Below are 20,422 nucleotides of genomic sequence, written 5' to 3'. Positions count from 1 at the left end.
GAGGATGGCCCAAAGCCTTGGGACCTTGCATCCATGTGGGAGATACACAAGAAGTTCCTGGCTCCTGGCTTTGGTTTGGCTCAGCAACAGCCATTGTGGTCACTTGGGGAGTGAATCAGCAGATAGAAGATCTTTTTCTCTTTCTCACCTTCTCTCCATAAATCTGCTTTTCCAATAAAAATAACTAAATCATTTTTAAAAACACCTACTTATTTGAAAGGCAGTGTTACACAGAGATAGGAAGAGGAAGAAAGAGGTCTTTTTTTTTTAAGATTTGTTTAGCTTTTTTTTAATGATTTATTTATTTTTATTAGCAAGGCAGATATACAGAGAGGAGGAAACACAGAGAAGATCTTCCATCCCATGGTTCACTCCCAAGTGGCTGCAACAGCTGGGGCTACGCCAATCTGAACCCAGAAGCCAGGAGCTTTTATGGGTCTCCCACGTGGGTGCAGGGTCCCAAGGCTTGGGCCATCCTTAACTGCTTTCCCAGGCCACAAGTAGGGAGCTGGATGGGAAGCAGGGCGGCCGGGATTAGAACTGGTGCCCATATAGGATCCTGGCATGTGTAATGCGAGGACTTTAACCACTACGCTATCACGCCTAGCCCAGATCTGTTTAGTTTTTATTGGAAAGGCAGATATACAGAGAGGAGAGGAAGATCGTGCATGACTCACTCCCCCAAATGGCCACAACAACCAGAGCTGAGCCAGACCCAAGTCAGGAGCCAGGAGCTTCTTCTGGTTCTCCCACGCAGGTACAGGATCTCAAGGCTTTGGGCTGTCCTCGGCTTTTTTCAGGTCACAAACTAGGAGCTGGATGAGAGGTGGGGCTGCCGAGATATGAACCTGCATGCATATGGGATCCCAGAGGGTGCAAGGTGAGGACTTTAGCTGCTAGGCCATGGCACCAGTCCCCATGCTGCTGCCTTTGACAATGGTCCTCTACCCTGTCCCTGTAACTCTTTTGGGTCCCAGGCTTGACCAGGAACATCAGACAAGTAGCAGCATGGGTGTACCACAGCTTTATTGGCTCCACTTTCTGGGGGGTGGCAGGGTCCCACAACTGCAGAGCTGATGGGGAGCCGGAAGCGTGAGCTCAGTATGGGTCATTAAAGGGGTACAGAGGGTGCCCGGCATCTCTGGGGACCTTCTTCCCATTCACCTGAGAAAAATAAACAGAGACCTCATTAGTAGGAACAGAACTGATAGGAATTCAGAGCATCATCCCAAATTCTCTGAATAACCTCATCTATGAGCAGCGCTATCCCAGACATGAGGGGCAGATCATGGCCACAGAAAAGGCCACGCAATCAGCAGTCCTGCAGCTTCACACTGACTGGACAGCTTGGTACACAGCTGCTCCTGCCCCTAAGAATTTTCAGTCTCAACTGGGAACAAGACCTACCAACTATTTATATCTCCATATGCAGCTGGCTTGAACCCCCATGACACCTCTAACAAAATAAAAAATGGGGCTGGTATTGGCATGCAGAGCATCGCCTGTTTCGAATGCCTATATCCCACTGTGTGACAGGATCCAGTTCAGTGGCTCCACACTTCTGATCCAGCTCCTTGTTAATGCAACAGGGAGCAGTAGATGGCCCATGCACTTAGGCTCCTGCTACTCAGTGAGATAGATTGCTCTAGATTGACGCAGGGCCTAGCTCCTGGATTCATCTGGGCTATCCCAAGCATTTGGGAAATGAATCATGGAATGAAAGACATCAATCTGTCTCTGTGTCATTCTGCCTGTCAAATAAAAAATGAATTAAAAAAGAAAGATTGAGTGTCTTCTGGGTGACACATTCATTTATAGAAACTGAACTATGTGGCTGGACTGAGTTTTTTAAGATACATGTTGCTGAGCTTGAAGGAATTTAACATATTATTTCAGGCAATGAAAAATAAGCCACAAGACTGCTTTATAATAAGGTGCTGAGACATACTAATTTCCTGAGGATAGACAATGAACAAAATACTTCATCCAGCCTAGCAAATCCAACAACATCATACTATCCACACAAAAGGAAAGTCTAAGGTCAGATCACAATTAAAGTCTCTCAATCCCTGACTTCCAGGATTGAATCGAACCTCACCATAATCATGGGCACAATATATCGCAAATTCCTGTTCAGGGCATCCAGTTGCTTCATCTCTTCTGGGCTCAAGGTGAAGTCAAATACCTAGGGAAGAATATGGGGTTCAGGACAGCCAGCCTTGTGAATGGATACAGGGGTTCATGGCACTGCCCGCTTCTCTAGACAGAGCTGGGCCAGCGGCAGCACAGACAGCTAAAGCACACAGACCCATCTGCAGGTACCTGGATGTTCTGCAGGATGCGGGAAGGAGTGACACTCTTGGGGATGCAGATGACTTTCCGCTGCACCTGCCACCTACGAGGGGGATCAGGTAGAGGTGGAAGAGAAGTCAGTCTCCCCTAACCACTGCCTATCCTCAGCTCCTGGAGCCACTGGGCCACTGCAGTGTGAACATGCCTGCCATCAAATCCAGAAGCCCTCAGCCCTCACCTCCCATTCCTGAGCCTTTCTTCCCAACCACGGCTCCTGTTCCAAAGAACACCACCGTGTACCTGAGCAAGATCTGAGCTGGAGATCGGCCATACTTCTCAGCCAGTGCCAGCACGGTAGGTTCCTCCAGCAGGACAGGCTCTTGAGGTTCCCGCCAATAACGATCTGAAGAGCCCAAAGGGCTATAGGCAGTCACCTCCAGGCCACGTGCATGGCAGTGGGCAATGAGCTCATTCTGTGCCAGGTATGGGTGGCATTCCACCTGAGCCAGGAATAAGTTATCAACATGCAATGCCTATATGCAACTTGCCTGATGTCAAGAAAAACTGGTCAGTGCTGGTCCCCACATCCTCCAACATACTCCCACTCCCAGTCCCACTGTCTCCATGGCTTCTGTGATCCATCTTTATGCAGAGCAGTCTGCACCGTTTCTGCTAGTCACCCTCACACTGACACCATCACCAGCTCACTCATGCCTGTGCACACACAATCCTGCACACCACTGCTCTGCTTGCTGTGCTCACCTGCAAGACAGCCGGGCGCACCGAGGCCACGCTGAGCACGTCGTCGATCTGCCGGCTGTTGAAGTTGGACAGGCCCAGTGCCCGCACCAGCCCCTTCGCCACTAGCGCCTCCATTGCTTTCCAGGTCTCCTTGTAGTCGATGGAGTCATAGCGCACAGACCCATCAGCGTTTTGGGGAAAGAGGTTGTCTCCCCGCCTGAGTGAGACACAGCTTCCTAAGTGTGAGCTCAAAGGCCAGGCTTCTGCCCTACCTGCCCACTCTATCCACATTCCCAAACCCAGAGACAGCAAAGTGCCATCACTCCGAACACCTGTGCTTCCTCACTCTCAGCTCACAATGCCAGTGTCAGGTCTACATGGACCTTCCATTCCTTGCTCACTCCCTAGCAGTTAGCTGCTCTTGCATTCTCCCTCCTGGGCAGGCTCCTCTCATTGCCCTTGTTGGTACACTCTCATTACAAAACCCCAAGGCCTGGCTTAACGAAAGCCTGAATGAGTGAACAGAAAGCAAGGACCACTAGTGAACCACTGGTACACATCCATGCAACTGCATTCCTTGGTCTGCAGCTGAATGCCTGGCTGCAGCAGAAAAGCAGAGATCCCACCCACGCTCAGTTTGCCACACAGGTGGCTGTTCCATTGCAGTGTTGCTGCCCTGACTCACAATGTATTACTAACACATCCCACCAAATCCTAGATCCCTGGGTGAAGGCCCTGGCAAGGCTCACTCAAAAGCATGAGGCCAATGCATCAGGTACAGGTCCAGATACTCCAGCTGCAGGTCAGCCAGCGTCTTCCGGAGGGCAGGCTCCACATCCTCGGGATGGTGCTTGGTGTTCCATAGCTTGGATGTCACAAAGAGCTCCTCCCGAGCCACTGTCTAGGGCAGGAGACAAAGTGTAGGGTGAGAGGATCAAGGGTCCCCGCTCCACTCGTCTGCACATGTCTGGATTCCACCAGCCAGCCCATACCTAGCCCCAACCTCTGTATTCTCTGACCCCCAACTCTTTCTGTAGCCCCATTACTCACCTTGCCTGGTCCTACGTTCTCCTTCAGGGCTTCCCCAATCTCAGCTTCATTGCTGTAGAGAGCAGCACAGTCAATGTGGCGGTAGCCTACACTAAGGGCATACTTCACAGCTGCTTTGACCTGCAGGTGAGAGAACAAGAAGTTTCTGTTCTGTGTATCTGGGTCAGCAAGTACACCTGAACCCTAAAGGACACTGAGAGCAGAACAGAACTATACCAGGGCCAGTCAAGCAGTGTGATGAGAGGAGAGATAGCTGCAGTCCGGGAGACCAGAAATCGCCTCAGAGGACTCAAGTCATCCTTTAAAAAACATCTGTGAGCTAAGAAAGACTTTTTAAAACAACCACTTATCTGTTACATGAATGTATAATCTCCCCCATTTAGTAAGTGGACAAGAAAATCTAAAATATTAGACATCTGGTTTAGTAAGAAAAAGTATCCTAGTCTTGGTCCACATAGCTGACTGAGTCAGTTACTCTGCAAAGATTGACAGCTGCTAGCTGGGGTCCTTGGTAGGTGTGAATAACGCGAAGGTGTGAAGAGAACATCTCCCCTGCTTGGCAGGGCTGGGGGAGCTTCCAGCTGTTTGGCAGGGCCCTGCGGATTTCTCTCTGACCACCTGGACACAGTTTCATCCTCTTTTTGCATGGACACTCAACCACCCCACTAAGAATTTTGTAATCTATTGAGGCATTGTTTACCCCTGTGAGATGGCTTTTGCAACCAACGTGAGTTTGAGAGTTAATGTTATTGATAATGTCTTGGTGAGTGGGCCTTTTACTGAGCACAGGAGTACAATTAAACCCATTAAACCACACCTTATTGTGTGCCTACCCATTGCCCTGAAATCTGGCCCAGACATATAGCATGCTTTCTGGAAAATGGCTTGATAAGAATTTTACAAACTAATGGAAGTGATAGGAGTATCGGCTGAAACTGCTATGACAAAAAATATAGCTACTAGGACCCTAAAGGCTATCCTGCAATGGCAAAAAAATTAGTTACTGTGACCTTAAAGGTTAGCCTGTCCTTCCAATTCTTTAGAACATAGAAAATGTAGTTGTTTTAGCTGTTTTCATAATTTTTTAACTAAAGGAAATATAGGACGATTTTACTAACATCATAAAGATATACTTTTGATTATTTTTGGATTATTTATGAGGTTGTAGAAACTGCAGTTATAGGGGATTTAATGTTTGAAACTTTTTGTCTTAGATCTTTATGTTTTTTCTCTTTTGATGTATTTCTCCCATTAAGTGATAGATAAGTTGCAGAATCAGAATTGTAGTAGGAGTGTATTACTGATTAATATGTGCTGTCTACTGAGGAATTCTTGGCTACAACATCAGAATGGATAATGCCCTTTCTTAAGGTGAAACAATTGGCAGAATTATCTTTGGCAGTACCCACTTGTCCACTGTAGAGCTGAAACCAAAATAGCGTAAACATGGCTCATTGCTAACTGCAATTCTTTTCGCCATTGTAACTCCAGCTTTACTTGCTTAGCTAACAAACTGTGTGAGCTTGCAGGTCCAATGGCCTGCTAATGCCAATGACCCCAATTCCCATAAACCAAGGCTCCAGACTTATTAACCCATAGATAATTCAAGATAGGAGCCTGGTTGTCACAGGCGGTGCCAAGGATAGGGCCCAGACTTGAAGAGAGCAGGTGGGGGACTGGCAAGCCAAAATAAGCAAGGAAAGTGTAATCCTCCCTCATTCATCTCTCGAGCTGTTGAAAATTGTGCTCCCCTTGCGGCTATGTCAAATTGCCCCTAAAAGAAAACCTGTACTGCTTCTGTGTAAAGTGGACAGCTTTGTCACATGGTCCACGATGATCCTGGAATTATAGTTGTCTGTTTCTTTTCTCTCTATGCCTATTTCATGCACCCTTCTCAAGTTCTGAACTCAGCTGGAGCTGGACTCCGGTAGCTGCTATGGCTCCAACTCCGGACACACTGGGGACAAGCCCAGGCCTCAGGGAATCCCCAGTACGAGAGGAGACACATCACAGCACAGGCTGGTAACTGCCATCTTCGGACTCACAGCATGGTGCAGATCCAGAGAAAAGGGTACTCCCTGTGCCCTTGGCCTTGCTGAGGCCCTCAGCCCCTCCTGTGTGCCAGCCAAGGAAGCCAAGAACGCAGTGTGAGTCCCTTCTTCTCTGACCTCCTCCCAGTGCTCCCCAGCTGCATCCCCACCAGTAGATTATAGGCCTGGTCTGCTGAGGGAAAAGGCAGCATTCCTCCACCAAGTCCTGCCTTGTCCCTAGCACAGGTCTAGAAATCCTTCGCCTCTCCCCTCAGCCTCACCTGGCCAGGCTCACTCTTCCAGGTGCCCAGACCAATGAGGGGCATCTTCTGCCCAGTGTGCAGGTGGACACTGGAAGTTGTCATTGTCCCCTGAAACAGATGGTGTAGGAGTTAATTCTATTGCCTGGACCTCAATCACCAACTAGCTCACAACTGTATAAAACATGGGCCTCAATGGTGATAGGAAAAGTAAGACAAAAGTGGGCAATCATATGCCTGTAAGCACACAGTAGAGCCAGGTAGGATGCCAAAACCATCACAACCTATCAGATCTTGGACAAACACTAGATCACCATCCTGCAGGCCCTTCCTTCCATGCTAAAGGTCAGCATGAAGAGCTCCACCATCCAAAAACAAAGGTGTGGCATGGGATGGAAGGAACAGAGAGCAGGGAAGCATCGTGACTCAGAGGAGTCAAATGTCCTCTTCATCGAAATGTGCACTGGTTCAAGCCCCAGGTGTTATACTTACAAGCCAGCTCTGTGCTAATATGCCTGAAAAAGCAGTGGCTGATGGCCAGAGTACAGGCAGCCCTGGGTGGAGTTCCAGGTGCCTGGTTTCCACCTGTTCTAGCTCTAGCTATTGTGGACATTTGGGGAATAGGGCAATGAATCAAATCTCTCTGTCTTTCTCTCTCTCTCCCCCTTCCTATCTCCTTCCCTCTTTGTATGTGTATGTCTCCCTCTCTCTTTGTATTCTCCCTTTAAATAAATAAAATAAATCTTAAACATAAATAATTTTAAAATGTGGAGTGGTTCCAAAGAGGCATTTTGTTTTTAAAGAAGATCTCAAAGCAGGGAATGACAGACAACAGCAACATCAAGACAAATGAAGACCAGGAGACAGGACACATCCAGGAAACAGTGGATGAAATGGGGCCCGGTGGCATGGCCTAGTGGCTAAAGTCCTTGCCTTGAATGCACCAGAGTCCCAGATGGGTGCTGGTTCTAATCTCAGCAACTCCACTTCCAATCCAGCTCCCTGCTTGTGGCCTGGGAAAGCAGTCAAGGACGGATCCTGCGCCCATGTGGAGACCTGGAGGAAGTTCCTGGCTCCTGGCTTCAGATTGGCACAGCACCGGCTATCGTAGCCACTTGGGGAGTAAATCATTGGACAGAAGATCTTCCTCTCTATTTATCCTCCTCTCTGTATATCTGACTTTGTAATAAAAACAAAATAAAATAAATCTTTTTTAAAAAAAGAAAACAACAGTGGATGAAATGCATGCTCTCAGGATGTCAGAACTATAGAGACTGAATCCTTCTGCACAAGGTCTGAATGCCAGCAGCCCTCCGGGGACTCCTGTGAGTGAAGCATGCCATTAACTATTCTTATTTGAGACACACACCCTCACCCACACACCCCTCTAATCCCTGGAAGGGCCAAAACAGTGATCTCAACACAAGAGTTCACAGGAGCCCAACTACCTGAGCCATCATCACCGCCACCTCTGGATTCACATCTGTAGGCAGCTGGAATCAGAATAATGAATTATAGACAGATGAAAATTTCCAAGTGAAGTAAGTAATTGAAACATTCCCCCATGGGAAAGTCTTGATATTAGAAATTTTCAAACAGTGGGCTGGCATTTAAGCCGAGCAGAGAAGATGCCTATGTCCCACAGTGGAGTGTCTAGAGTTGATTTCCAATTCTGGCTCCTGATTTCAACTTTCCTTAAAATCTTTAAAATTTTATCTTTTATATTGTTTATATAGCTGGAAGGGATGCATGCCCATGTGGGCCTCCAATTAAGGTGCAGCAATTCAAATAAATTTTTTCTGTGTTTTTTTTTTTTCTTCTTCTTTATTTTCTGTTTGCAGAGAGGGGGCTACTCTTTGCTGTCAGAATAAATCTGCATCCAGGAATGAAAGATGGTCAATTGATGACACCTTAGAGACCCCGATGAGGGAGAATGCTCAAAGGGTGTTGCTTGGGTGATTTTGGTAGTTCTGAGACATTGCTGGTTTCATTAAACCAGGGTTGAGAAAATCTTTCTAGGGTCAACTGGCGGAGTAACTCCATCTTAGTGCATCAAAGACCCAGACTCAAAGCTTGGTAAGGAGAACTGTTCAACCTGCTGTGCTTTTCATCCTCTGAAAAGCCACTCAACATCTTCTGTTAGCCTAGATGATCCTGCTGTCAAGTCCCCTGTGTGCATCTGGGCAAGCTGTTCACTGTATAAGCATCAGCAACTGAGGAGACCCACTCACATATATTGAGATTTTGGGTCCATTTTTTTAGTGGAATGGCCTAGTTGGGGAGTACCCAAAGAAATCTTGCCTGGGATGACCTCAGACCAGCCTCTTGTGTGCGTCAGGCAGCACAAGGACAGATTCAGATTGCCAACCATATCAGCCAATTCACTTACTACTGAATGTAGCTACCTGATCAGATCCACTCTCAGCCCCAGGTATCATGAGAACCAAAAGATGCTGCAGCCTAGCCCAGCCCAGCCCACCACAGGCCTGGTCCTCATGCATACCAGCAGGTGCTACAACCTGGTCACAGCAACACCTAATAACCTCCACCAGGCCTGCCCTAGCCCATCTTTGAGTGTGCTGGCATGTGTTATAACCTTGCCCATCCTGTACCCATTCTGGCTCTTGTGAACAGCAGCTGGTGCTAGAGCCTATCCTAGTCTAGCCAGCACCTGACCCAGCCTATATGCATGCAAATGGGTGTTGCAGCCTTGCCCAGCCCAGTTTGCCTATAGTCCCAGCTCTTGTGCTCAGCAGTGGGAGCTGTGGCCTAGCAGGGAGTCCCCAAAATTACCCTACTAAAGTCACTCCCAATCCAAATCTTGCACATACTAGCAGGTGTTTGACTCAGCCAGGCATGGCCTACCCTAGTCTCAGCTCTCACTGGCGAGTATTGCAGCTCAGCCCTGCTTAGCACAACCCATATCCCATTCTGGCTCTCGTGTATGCTAGCAGGTGTTGCAACCTTGCCTGGCTTGGCCTGCCTCCAGCTCAAGTTCTTTTGCTCCCCAAGGAGAGTTGCAGCCTGGCAGAGGAGTACCCCAATTTCCCCTTCCAGGCCTGCTTCCAATCCAAGATTTCATGCGTGCCAACAGATGCTATGGCCCTGCTTGGCATAGTGTGCACCCTAGCCCAGCCTGACCTCTTAGCCCTGGCTCCCATGTGAGGTGAGTTCCTTAGTCTAGCCTGTCTTGGCTCATCACCACCCCATCTCTTGCATAAGCCTGTGGGTGCTGCAGTCCCACAAAGGCAAACCCACAAATCCCTACAGAGTCTACCTCCAGATCCGGTGGGTGCTGTGGTCCAGCCTGACATGCCCTACCCCCTGCTCCTATGCTCATGGGTAGGTACTGTGGCCTAGCCCAAACAGGCATGCCCCTCAGACCCAGTTATCATGTGTGATGGCAAGAAGCAGGTGATACCACTCAGCCCAGCCCAAATCTCCCACGTGAGCAGGTACCTTAGCCTGATGCAGACATGCCTTTCAGTTTCCCCCTCTAAACCATTTCAGCTCCCTCACCTTCTTGTGAGTATACTGATCTGGTCCATGAAAGTTCCCAGAAGTCACTTCTCAACTGTCAAACATACCCTTGGTGGTCCCACTCCAACACGTCCCCATACCCTCTTCCCTGGGTAATCTGTGGTCTCTCCCCACCCAATTCCCTCCACCTGCACAGCAGCATAGTGTGTCTGGGGGCCAGGATGGAATGTTCTGGCCCAGTGTCGCCCACCTTTCTCACATATCTTAAAACAAACAGAAAGGAATAGAATAGAATAGAATAGAATAGAATAGAATAGAATAGAATAGAATAGAATAGAATAGAATAGAATAGGACAACTACGCTGGCATACTGGTATAGTTAACACAAATTAGGTATTAACCAGGCCCAGAATGCCTACCACCTATTGGTTGTTTTTCTGCTAGCAGTGTAACACTTGCCTACTTACAAGGCAACCTAGGCAGTTGCCTATAGCTGGGGCTGATTTCAGCTTTCTTCCAATGTAGACCCTGGCAAACATCAAGGTTTGTTCTTTCATTATTTTTTTTTTTTTGCCACCCATGTGGGAGACCTAGATTGAGTTTCTAGCTCCCAGCTTTGGTCCCATCTGGCTCTGGCCATTGCAAGCGTGGGAACATAGATAGTGGATGGCACCTCTCTCATTCTGTATGTTTGTGACTCTCGTATAAATAAGAATAAAGGGATGGGTATTGTGATGGAGTGGATTAAGCTGCAGCCAAATATCCACATTACATTCCAGACTACCAGTTCAAATTCTAGTTATTCTGCTTCGAAACAGCTTCCTTCTGACACCTGCTAGAAAGGCAGTAGATGATGGCTTAAGTGCTTGGACCCCTGTCTCCCATGTTGGAGACTGAGATAGAGTTCCAGGCTCCTAGCTTTGGCCTGACCCTGGGCATTGGAGAATGAACCATGGGACAGAATCTGTCTATCTGTGTCTCTCTGCTCTCTGCCTTCTAAGGAATAATAAATAGATAAATAAAAGGAAATGGGCAAATGGCCCACAAACAAAAATGCTGAATATTCTAAGCCTTATGCTAAACCTACCTTTCCAATTAAAAAAGAATAAAAATCTTTTAAGAAAGATTTATTTAATTTTTATTGAAAAGGGAGATTTATAGAGAGAATGAGATACAAGGAGAAAGATCTTCCATCCACTGTTCACTCCCCAAGTGGCCATAACAGCCAGAGCTGAGCCAATCCAAAGCCATGAACCAGGAGCTTCTTCCAGGTCTCCCATGTGAGTGCAGGGGCCCAAAGTTTTGGGGTATCATCTGCTGCCTTCCCAGTCCACAAGCTTGGAGTGTAAGGGAAGTGAAGCAGCTGGGACATGAACTGGAATGCATATTGGATCCTGGTATGCGCAAGATGAGGATTTAGCCACTGAGCCATTACACCAGGCCCCAAGTGGTCCAGTTCTAATCTTTACCTTCTGTATTGTTATTAAGTTATAAAATCTTAAGGTTACTGGTTTTTTTTTGTTGTTTTTTTTTTATTAACGTTGTATTATGTGATACAGTTTTATAAGCACTGGGGAGTCCCCCCACCCCTCCCACACCCCTCCTCCCATAGTGGATTGCTCCATCTTGCTGCATAACCACAGTTCAACTTCAGTTGAAATTCTTCCATTGTGAGCATGTACCTAGCATAAAGTCCAGCGTCTTATTGTCCAGATAAGTTCAGTGGCCTCTTGGGGAGACCTTCTCTGGTCTGAAGGTAGAGCTAACAGAGTAAAGTTCCGGTCAGTTAAGACCCCCAACAAAACATCAGCGTCGCTATACAATGTTATGGGATTAATTGGTATAGTGTTGAGTGAACAATATCCACACCTCTGGGTTTAGACAGTATCAGTGACAGGTTCAAAAAGTAACAATCAACCAAGCATAAATTACAGGTTAAATCCAGGCAAACATTAGATGTCTGACATAGTATTGAGTAGACAATATGTTAACACTACATGTAAGTTCTTGATTACCTTCTACAACTATTTCAATGTCACCTCCTCAATTGAGGTGTGTAAGGTTACTGTTAATAAAGAAAAATAACCCGTTAAGATGGCTTTTTGGAGGGGATAGCAGAGAACATGGTGCTGAGGTGGTAGTGTAGCACATTAAGCCACCGCCTTGCAACATCAATATCCAATAGGGTGCCAGTTTGAGTCCCAGTTGTTCTACTTCCAATCCAGCTTCCTGCTAATGTGGTTAGGAAAGCAGCAGAAGATGAACCCTGCACCTGACTCCTGACCTAGTCCAGCCAAACAGTCATAACAGCCACTTGGGGAGTAAATCAACAGATGAAAGATCTCTCTCTCTCTCTCTCTCTGCAGAGTGAAGGAATAAGAATTATTCAAATAAAAGACACATGAGAATGTTTATCCCAAGTGTCAAGGAGACAGAAAAGCCTCTTTCCTTGGTCTTATCAGTGTCATAATTATCACTCTCTTAGGACTGAGTTCATTGCCAAAGTATCCTAACCTTTGTTCCACCTCTTTAAAGGGCATATGATAAAATAAGTAACAAGATAAGTTGTGAATATAATGAACACACTAAACTAACCTTTCCTGTTAGTTCTGACAAAGGAAGAATTCTATAGACTACTTATAGAAACCATTCTTTTCTGCTAAAACAAAAACAAACTATTTAAATCTGACAGTTTAACCACAGACAGCTGAGGGCAACACTCTTTGTAATCAAACTGCCCAGGGGTTAAGCAAGCACATCTGGACTTCACAGGCACAAGCTGGCAGCCTGTTGCCAAGAGGATCTGTGGCTGGTTTCCAGGATTTATTGCCCCATAATAACCTGTTGGACTTTCCCTGATTTTGCAGCATGCAACAGAAGGCTGTGAAATGATACCCGGGGTAAGAGTTCAAACAAAAGCCAAGCCTTGCATTGGTGGCCAGCATAGCATTGCACACATCCCATAGGAGCAAAGGCTTGAGTCCCAGCTGTCCCACTGCTTATCTAGCTCCCAAAATGCACAAGAAGATGGCCCAAGTACTTGGGCCCTGCTACCATTGTAGGAGATCCATATGAAATTATAGGCTCATGGTTTTAGCCTGGGCCAACCTGGGCCATTGTGGCTATTTGGGGAATGAAGCAGTAGATGGTTCACTCTCTCTGCAACTATGCCTTTCAAATAAGTAAATCTATAATAATAATAATAATAAACAAACAAATAAAAGGTTTGGCCAATAGAAGATGAAGGGAGCAAGGACACAAGTTTGAACCTTATGCCCTTGGCATAGTAAATATAGAATTTCCAAGCAGGAGCTCATAACACCACATTCCAAAGACCAGTCTAGCCTGTCCTAACCCCACTCTGCATTTCCTTCCAATGACCTCGCCTTCATGGGATAAGACCTATCATGGTGGAAATGCCTATGAAAAGCTGGTACAGGGCCAGTGCGATGGCTCACTTGGCTGATCTTCCACCTACAAGTGCCAGGATCTCATATGGGAGCTGATTTGTGTCCTGCTGCTCCCTTTCCCATCCAGCTCCCTGCCTGTTGCCAGGGAAGGTAGTGGAGGATGATCCAACGCCTTGGGACCTGCACCTATGTGGGAACTCAGAGGAAACTCTTGGCCCCTGGCTTCAGGTGGGCTCAGCTCCGGTCATTTGTGGCCTTTTGTGGGGGTGAGCCAATTAAAGCTGGTATGTTCCCCACTCCTCAATTTTCCTGTAAGTATGCCACCCCTAGGAATATCCTGACTCCAAACTAGAAAATGCCAAGCATAAGCGTGTTGGCTCAACTGGTTAATCCTTCATTTTCAAGGGCCAGCATCACAAATCGGTGGCAGTTTCTGTCTCAGCTGCTCCACTTCCCACCTAGCTCCCGGCTTATGGCCTGGGAAAGCAGTAAAGGATGGCCCAATGACTTGGGGCTCTGCATCCATTGGCAGACTTGCAAGAAGCTCCTAGATCTTGGTTTCCAAACAACTCAGTTCCAGCCGTTGCATCCATTAGGAAAGTGAACCAACAGGTGGAGTTCTTTCTCTCTTTCTCTCTTTCTGTAAATCTAATCTGCATTTCCACAAGCAAACAAAAACCTTTTAAAAAAAAAATAGTTAGGGTCCGGTGTAGTAGCATAAGTTTGTTGAAACTGTGACATATTCCCATGGGTTGCTCTCCTTGTAGCCGCCTTTTTCCTTTGAAGCTTGGTAAATAATGCTTTGTCATCCCCTCAAGCAGTGGTGCAACCCTTCCTTGAAAAATTATCCATAAGAAGGAGCAGGGAGCCACAAACCAGAGTTAATAAGACAGAAGGAACTCCAAACCAGAATAAGAAGACAGAGGGGGCCCCAAACCAGGGTAAAAAAGGAAAAGCAACCCAAGGCCAGACAAAGTCTGGAGAAACTGCTCGAAGATGACTCATGGTCCTCTTCTGAGGAGGAGGAAAGGGAAGAGGATAGAAGTGAGTTTGCTGAGGATTTTCCACTCGAAGAGCACGTGCCCATAGAGCGTGTGCCAAACAAAAATCTCTTTTGGCTAGGCACGGAGCCCTCTGCACTGCCTGTGCCATTGGCGCCATTAGATTTGGGTGCAGTGGTGAAAGATTTGCATGAGCAACTTCAGCATTTCTCCCTTCAATTGAGGCAGGACTAGCTATAGCCCCAGAAAAAATACAACTTGTTTCTCCATTTGATTATTTGGAATTTCAACTTTTTCAGAATTGTATTAAACCCCCCAAAATTTCCATAGCCCAGATGTTTTTAGCCATCTTTAAAAAGGCATCCAAGAATTCAAAATTTTCAAATTCTAAGGCTTCCCTTGGTATTCTTAAGAGGCCTCAAGAATGCCAACGGATTAATCTCCCATTTTGTGGAGTCAGTTAATCAGGTTGATTGAATTATATTAAGATGATTTGCAGGGCCCGGTGGCATGGCCTAGTGGCTAAAGTCCTCGCCTTGAACGCTCCAGGATCCCATATGGGCACCGGTTCTAATCCCAGCTGCTCCATTTTCCATCCAGCTCCCTGCTTGTGGCCTGGGAAAGCAATCGAGGGCGGCCCAAAGCTTTGGGACCCTGCACCCGTGTGGGATACTTGGAAGAAGTTCCTGGATCCTGGCTTCGGATCGGCATAGCATCAGCCATTGCGCTCACTTGGGGAGTGAATCATCGGACGGAAGATCTTCCTCTCTGTCTCTCCTCCTCTCTGTATATCTGACTTTCCAATAAATAAAAAAAAATCTTTAAAAAAAAAAGATGATTTGCAAATGAACATGACACACATCCCAGAGTTTGGGACACTAAATTATGTACATGTTACTATTGATACTTGCTCTGGATTTATTCTAGCTACTCCTTAGTCAGGGGAACAAGTCAGGCATGCTCTAGCCCATTGCTATGCATGTTTCTCCATCTTGGGAACTCCCAAAGTTATTAAAACTGATAATGGCACCTGCTATATCAGCAGTAAGTTTTCTGATTTTGTTACCTCCCACCATATACAATTAATTGCAGTCATTCCTTATAATCCTCAAAGACAAGGTATTATAGAACGCGCCAACCATACTATTAAGGATTACCTTATTAAAACAAAAAAGGGAAGTACAGCACTCCCCGAAACCATTTGAACCTTGTATTATTTATCTTAAATTTTCTAACATTGGATGCTGAAGGACAGTCAGCTGCAGATCATCATTGGAATCCATCTCAGAAGCAGAAGGGTTAAATGATGTGAAAGGATCCCTTGACTGGTCAGTGGCAAGGCCCAGATCCTGTCCTCATATGGGGGCGATGATCAGTTTGTGTTTTTCCAAAAAATGAAAATGGCCCACAGTGGATTCCTGAGAGGCTTGTCTGGGAAGCTCCTACTGCTGAGTCTTCTGAAAGCTCAGGTACTGGCCATGGTGATGGCATTTGAGTCGGAAGATCGATGGGACAAGAAACACCTCTGAAGTGAATGACATCAAGTTCAATTGCACACTAATAGCATGTTGGAATGGCAATGGTGAAACTGCTGTTGTCATGCAGCTGCCCGGAATCCTGCCTGTGCCTGTCGGGGCTAACGGAGAGGCCTCTGTTGGCCTGATAAGGCATAAAAGAGACTTTGGCATAACATTGACCATCATAGCCAACGTTGCCCTGGCGTCAGCAGCCACCACCACAGCAGCAGTGACCCTAGGACATCCTACAGCTACCGCTGAGACCATAAACAAGCTTGCAGAACTGACTGCCTGAGCTATGGAACAACAGAACTGTAGATAAACACGTGCAAGTGGGCATGCTTATGTTGTAACAGCGGGTTGATTTTCTGGCAGAGGAGCAGCAGATGCTGTGAATGTGGTCAGGGCCTCTTGTTCCCCATCATATGTCTTTATGTATGTAATACATGAGCAAGTGCAAAATGTTTCCCAACTCCGGGAACTGCTGTCTGCTCATTGCTACCAAGCTAAAGATACTCCTAGCCATGGAACAGGGTTACCAGCCTCCCCACGTATGGTTTGTGAAGCTGCAGCAGGCAACGCGTTGAATGGCAGCCAGTGACGGGTAAGATGGACCAGGCACTGACCAACCTAAGACAGGGCCTCCGTCATGCTATGGAGATTCCCAATGACGGGTAAGGCTGATAACCTGAGAGTCCACAACCTGACAGGCACATTCAAGTCTGCTTTAAAACAAAAAAGGGGGACATGTTGTGGGCTAAGGAGTTGACTCAACCTCGTTCAGCTGGGCAGGAACAGAAACTAGGCTTGTGGTTAAAAACACCTTGACTAATTGGACTCATCTGTATCCAATATCCTGCTAAATGAGGATGTGGGGGGAAGAGTATATAACGGCAATGAAGAGACTTCCCAGAGGTTTCTACCATCACTGTTCTCCTGCCAGTGCTTCATCCCCAGACCCTCTCCCTGTCCACGATACTGGCTCTGCTGGCCGGAGCATTTAAAAACTAACTAACTAACTCACTAACTAAATAAATAAAACAAGTAAAAATAAATGTAAAAGATGCTGTTGGATTTTAAATTAGTATAATACCTAAAACTGCAAGAATTATTCCCATACTTCTTTGACATACATGAAAATAATAATATAGTAACAACAAAATATATTCTAAATCTTCATCAAGTCCCACCTTTTCTGTTAGTGTCCTAGCTCTTACCACCTTCATCCCTTACAAAAAGCATAACTTTGCTTCTAGTGTGGCCCCTCTTCCCGAATCATTCATCAAATGCAACCAGGTAACCCCTGGCTCAAATTCCTTGGCAGCTGTCCCCTACTCTCAGAATAAATTCATTTTCAAGCCCTGGCTCCTGCTTTTCTTAACTCTCCACTTCATTTCAAGACCCCATTTACTATACTTTATAGAGATAGCACCACATCCTTAATTCCAGGTCTCTATACCCTTTGCTTTCCTCCTGCCGTATCTGCCTATTAATAGCTAGTGCACATTGCAGTGTTCTGTGTGTGCATGCCTGTACCTTGTATACATCACTACATCACTACACTTCTCTTTGCATCTCTTTGTAAACTTTAGAACTCTCTGAGGTTAAGACCTGTCATCTCTTAGCACCCCTTACTCTCAGAGTGACTGCACACACACACACACACCTTTATCTATCTATCTACATGTATATACATTCATACAGACTCACAGAGGCTGTCAACAGAAACCTGGAACTAACACAGCTGGAGGGGTATCTGAGGAAGCCACTGCTTGCATTACCTTCCTTTATTTTTTAAAAAAGTAAAGAATCAGTTTGGGGAGGGGCCAGTATTATGGCATAGCATGTAAAGCCACTGCCTGCAGTGATGGTTTGCCAAAGGGATGTGGGTTCCAGTCATGGCTGCTCCATTTCCAATCCAGCTCCCTGATAATGAGCCTGGGAAAGCAGTGGAAGCTGGTCCAACTGCGTGGGTCCTTGTACCCATGTGGGAGATCTGGAAGACACTCCTGGCTCTTGACTTTGACCTGACATAACCTCAGCCATTGTGGCCTTTTTGGGAGTGAACCAGTGGATGGAAGACACCTCTCCTTTCCATCTGACAAACAAATAAATCTTAAAAAAAAAAAAAAAGAGAGAGAGAGAGAGAATGGAGGTGAGCAAGCAAGAAGATAGAGGGTGGGTGGAGTACTTTCTTTGGATATGCAGTAGCCTAAGTAAGGCACTTAATATTTGCTCCCTATATAAGCAGCAGTTAGATTTCTGGATGCTTCACTGTCCATCATCTCCCTGCTAATGCATGTGGGAAACCCAAATCAGCTCAAGCCATTGGGACTATTTGGAAGGTGAATTGAAAGACAGAAAGTGGATCTGTCTCTGGGTGTGTCTTTCTGTAAGTCTACCTTCTAAACAGATACATTTGAAGGGAAAAAAAAAGCCAACTAAACTTACAGAGCCAGTAATATGAGTCAGGCACTTCCAAAGCTTTTTCGTGTATAATTTTCATTACAGCATTGAATGGAAGCCGAGACTTTGAGGAGCTGAGAAGTTATCCGAAACTTCGTAAACAATGAGCACAGAGAAGGTTCAAATCAGAAGCCAGGTCTGGTAGCCATCACCACGCTCTCCACTCACTTCCCAGTGTGTGCACCTCAGCTGTGAGGGACCCAGGCTCAACGGCAAGGGATTCAGGCTCAACTCAGCTGTGGGGAGATCCAGGCACAACTCAGCAAGGAGGGACCCAGGCTCAACTCAGCAAGGAGGGACCCAGGCGCACCTCAGCTCTCCCGCAAGAGAACGGGCACCAGCAATCAAGGAGACTCACCTCAGCAAAACACAGCCAGAACACACTAGCGTCACCTCACCACGGGCCAAGCCGCCTCAGCTTAAGTGTGGCGGTGAGCAGGAAGCTCCGCCCGGAGGGAGGTCCGAGAGTCGGGCATCCGGGATCCCGCGCAGGGTGGACTCCCCGGGAAGGAAGGGGTTGGAAGGCTTTGTTGGGCGTTGCTGTGGAAGGGTGCCCGTCCCCTCCCCTGAGCGCGGCTGTCGGATTGGCGGGAGCTCGGGCATTCGCTGGACGGCGGGTCAGAGGAAAGCCAGCCGAACACGCGGGTGTGTCGGGGGCGGAGAGGATCGCTTCTGCCTGGCCCTTTGGGCACCGCGCTGGTGCCTCGACCGCTGGATTCCTTTTGCTTCACCTAGCAGGCCTCTCTGCTCTTGGTGCCAAGTTCCAAGTTCTTGCTGTCTGCCCTTCTGTTCCCCTCCTACGGTGGGAGCAGACTTGTTAGAGGTGACCTAAATTGACCCGGTTATTTAGTAAAGGCAAACTTTGTCAGTCAGAACACACAGAACGGCAAAGACAGCGGATCGTCAGACGCCACATTCTAGAAAGTTCCTGAGCTCTCACAGAAACAGTACCGCATTGGTTGCCAGGTATAGTGGCAGAGTTCTTAAACCTGATTTTATCATGTTCTCACAACAACACTGGATGAGGAACGTTCTTTATTAATATTTTTCTCGTAAACCTTTTAAATTGTAGTATGGAATATATACAGAAAAATATAAAGCATATATGTAGACAGCTCTATTTTTTAAAATTTTGTTTAGTTTTGCAATGTAACACCCATCCAGATGGTAGAAATGTCAGCAGCATACCTGAAGTCTATAACAAAGGTTTTCATGATGCATTGTACAGATTGGTTAGGGGCAGCCAGACTAAAGCTATGTGTAATTTGTTGGAAAGTAACATGGCTATTAAATTGATCTCAGGTGTGAAATGCCCTGCCGGTTTGGGCCGTGAGGTGTATTCCATTTATTTGCTTTCTTGGATGGAGGCTGGCAAAATACAGGGTTATCACCTTAGCTCGGACTTGGGTCCCTCAGGACTCCTATGTCACTGCTGCCATGTTCTCCCTTAGAATAACTCCCCACTGTCTCCTCAATATAAGTAGTGTCTCCCCTATATAACCAAATGTCTAATGTGTCACATATTCTCTCCTCAAAGATCCTCAGATCCAGCTTATAGGATCCGATTTTGAGGATCCCTCAGGTATATGTCAGCCCAACAAAGACCGTTAACAAACTCACTACTTCCACCATCTTCTGCGAGATCTGATGGACTCCATTTTCTGCTGCTGAGTCTGACTGCCTGAATGTCTGAGTACAGCAATCAGTGCGTGACCTTGGTAGCTGAAGAACTGCTGAGTCACTGCTGTAACCCAGCTCCCTGCTTCTCCAGCTCTGAGGCTTCTGTTCTTTGTTCCTACCACAGGGATTACATACAACATATAACCCAAAGCCTCCCAGAGTTTTCAAAAAACATCGATCTTGAAGATGGATTGTTTTCTAAAACTTTTGTGCTAGGGAACACTCCATCCCTTTCACAATCATCATTGTCCCATTGTTCAGCTTCTAGGGTGTATTGCTATAATGCCAAGATCTTTAAAAAATTTTTTATTTAAAGTGCAAGGACACAGAGTGAGACATACAGATAGAGAAAGATTTTCCATCCTCTGGTTTTCTCTCCAAATGCCTATAAGAGCCAGAATTATGCCAGGTTGAACTCTGGTCCCTAGCATTCAGTCTAGTTCTTCCATGCAAGTGACAGGGTTCCGGGACCTGAGTCATCATCTGCTACTGGTA

At 46.6% G+C, this 20,422-nt stretch overlaps 1 protein-coding gene across 1 annotated transcript; it reads right to left on the bottom strand.

Moving 5' to 3' along the window:
* Positions 1 to 1,009: 1,009 nt before the first annotated feature.
* Positions 1,010 to 18,691, bottom strand: LOC121154748 (aldo-keto reductase family 1 member A1-like). The gene is made up of 9 exons (XM_040977749.1): positions 18,606 to 18,691; positions 6,395 to 6,484; positions 4,084 to 4,203; positions 3,783 to 3,934; positions 3,055 to 3,250; positions 2,593 to 2,792; positions 2,323 to 2,395; positions 2,099 to 2,185; positions 1,010 to 1,164 (listed from the first exon to the last, which is right to left on the bottom strand). The coding sequence occupies exons 2-9, from the start codon at positions 6,476 to 6,478 to the stop codon at positions 1,099 to 1,101; spliced, it is 978 nt and encodes a 325-aa protein (XP_040833683.1). The 5' UTR covers positions 6,479 to 6,484; positions 18,606 to 18,691; the 3' UTR covers positions 1,010 to 1,098.
* Between the last annotated feature and the right edge of the window lie 1,731 nt (positions 18,692 to 20,422).

This window comes from Ochotona curzoniae, unplaced genomic scaffold (assembly GCF_017591425.1).
Source record: "Ochotona curzoniae isolate NIBS_2020 unplaced genomic scaffold, NIBS_Ocur_1.0 contig_2855, whole genome shotgun sequence".
Lineage (NCBI taxonomy): Eukaryota > Metazoa > Chordata > Mammalia > Lagomorpha > Ochotonidae > Ochotona > Ochotona curzoniae.
The sequence above is the reverse complement of the archived record's forward strand: the minus strand, read 5'-3'. Positions and strand labels throughout refer to the sequence as shown.

What these genes read in the sequence shown, in the direction of transcription:
- LOC121154748 (XM_040977749.1), bottom strand. Translation starts at nt 6,478, where the DNA reads ATGACAACTTCCAGTGTCCACCTGCACACTGGGCAGAAGATGCCCCTC. An exon ending in AGAACGTAGGACCAGGCAAG is followed by an intron (nt 3,935 to 4,083) that starts GTGAGTAATGGG and finishes CTCCTGCCCTAG; the next exon opens with ACAGTGGCTCGGGAGGAGCT. An exon ending in ATATTGTGCCCATGATTATG is followed by an intron (nt 1,165 to 2,098) that starts GTGAGGTTCGAT and finishes TATTTTTCTCAG; the next exon opens with GTGAATGGGAAGAAGGTCCC.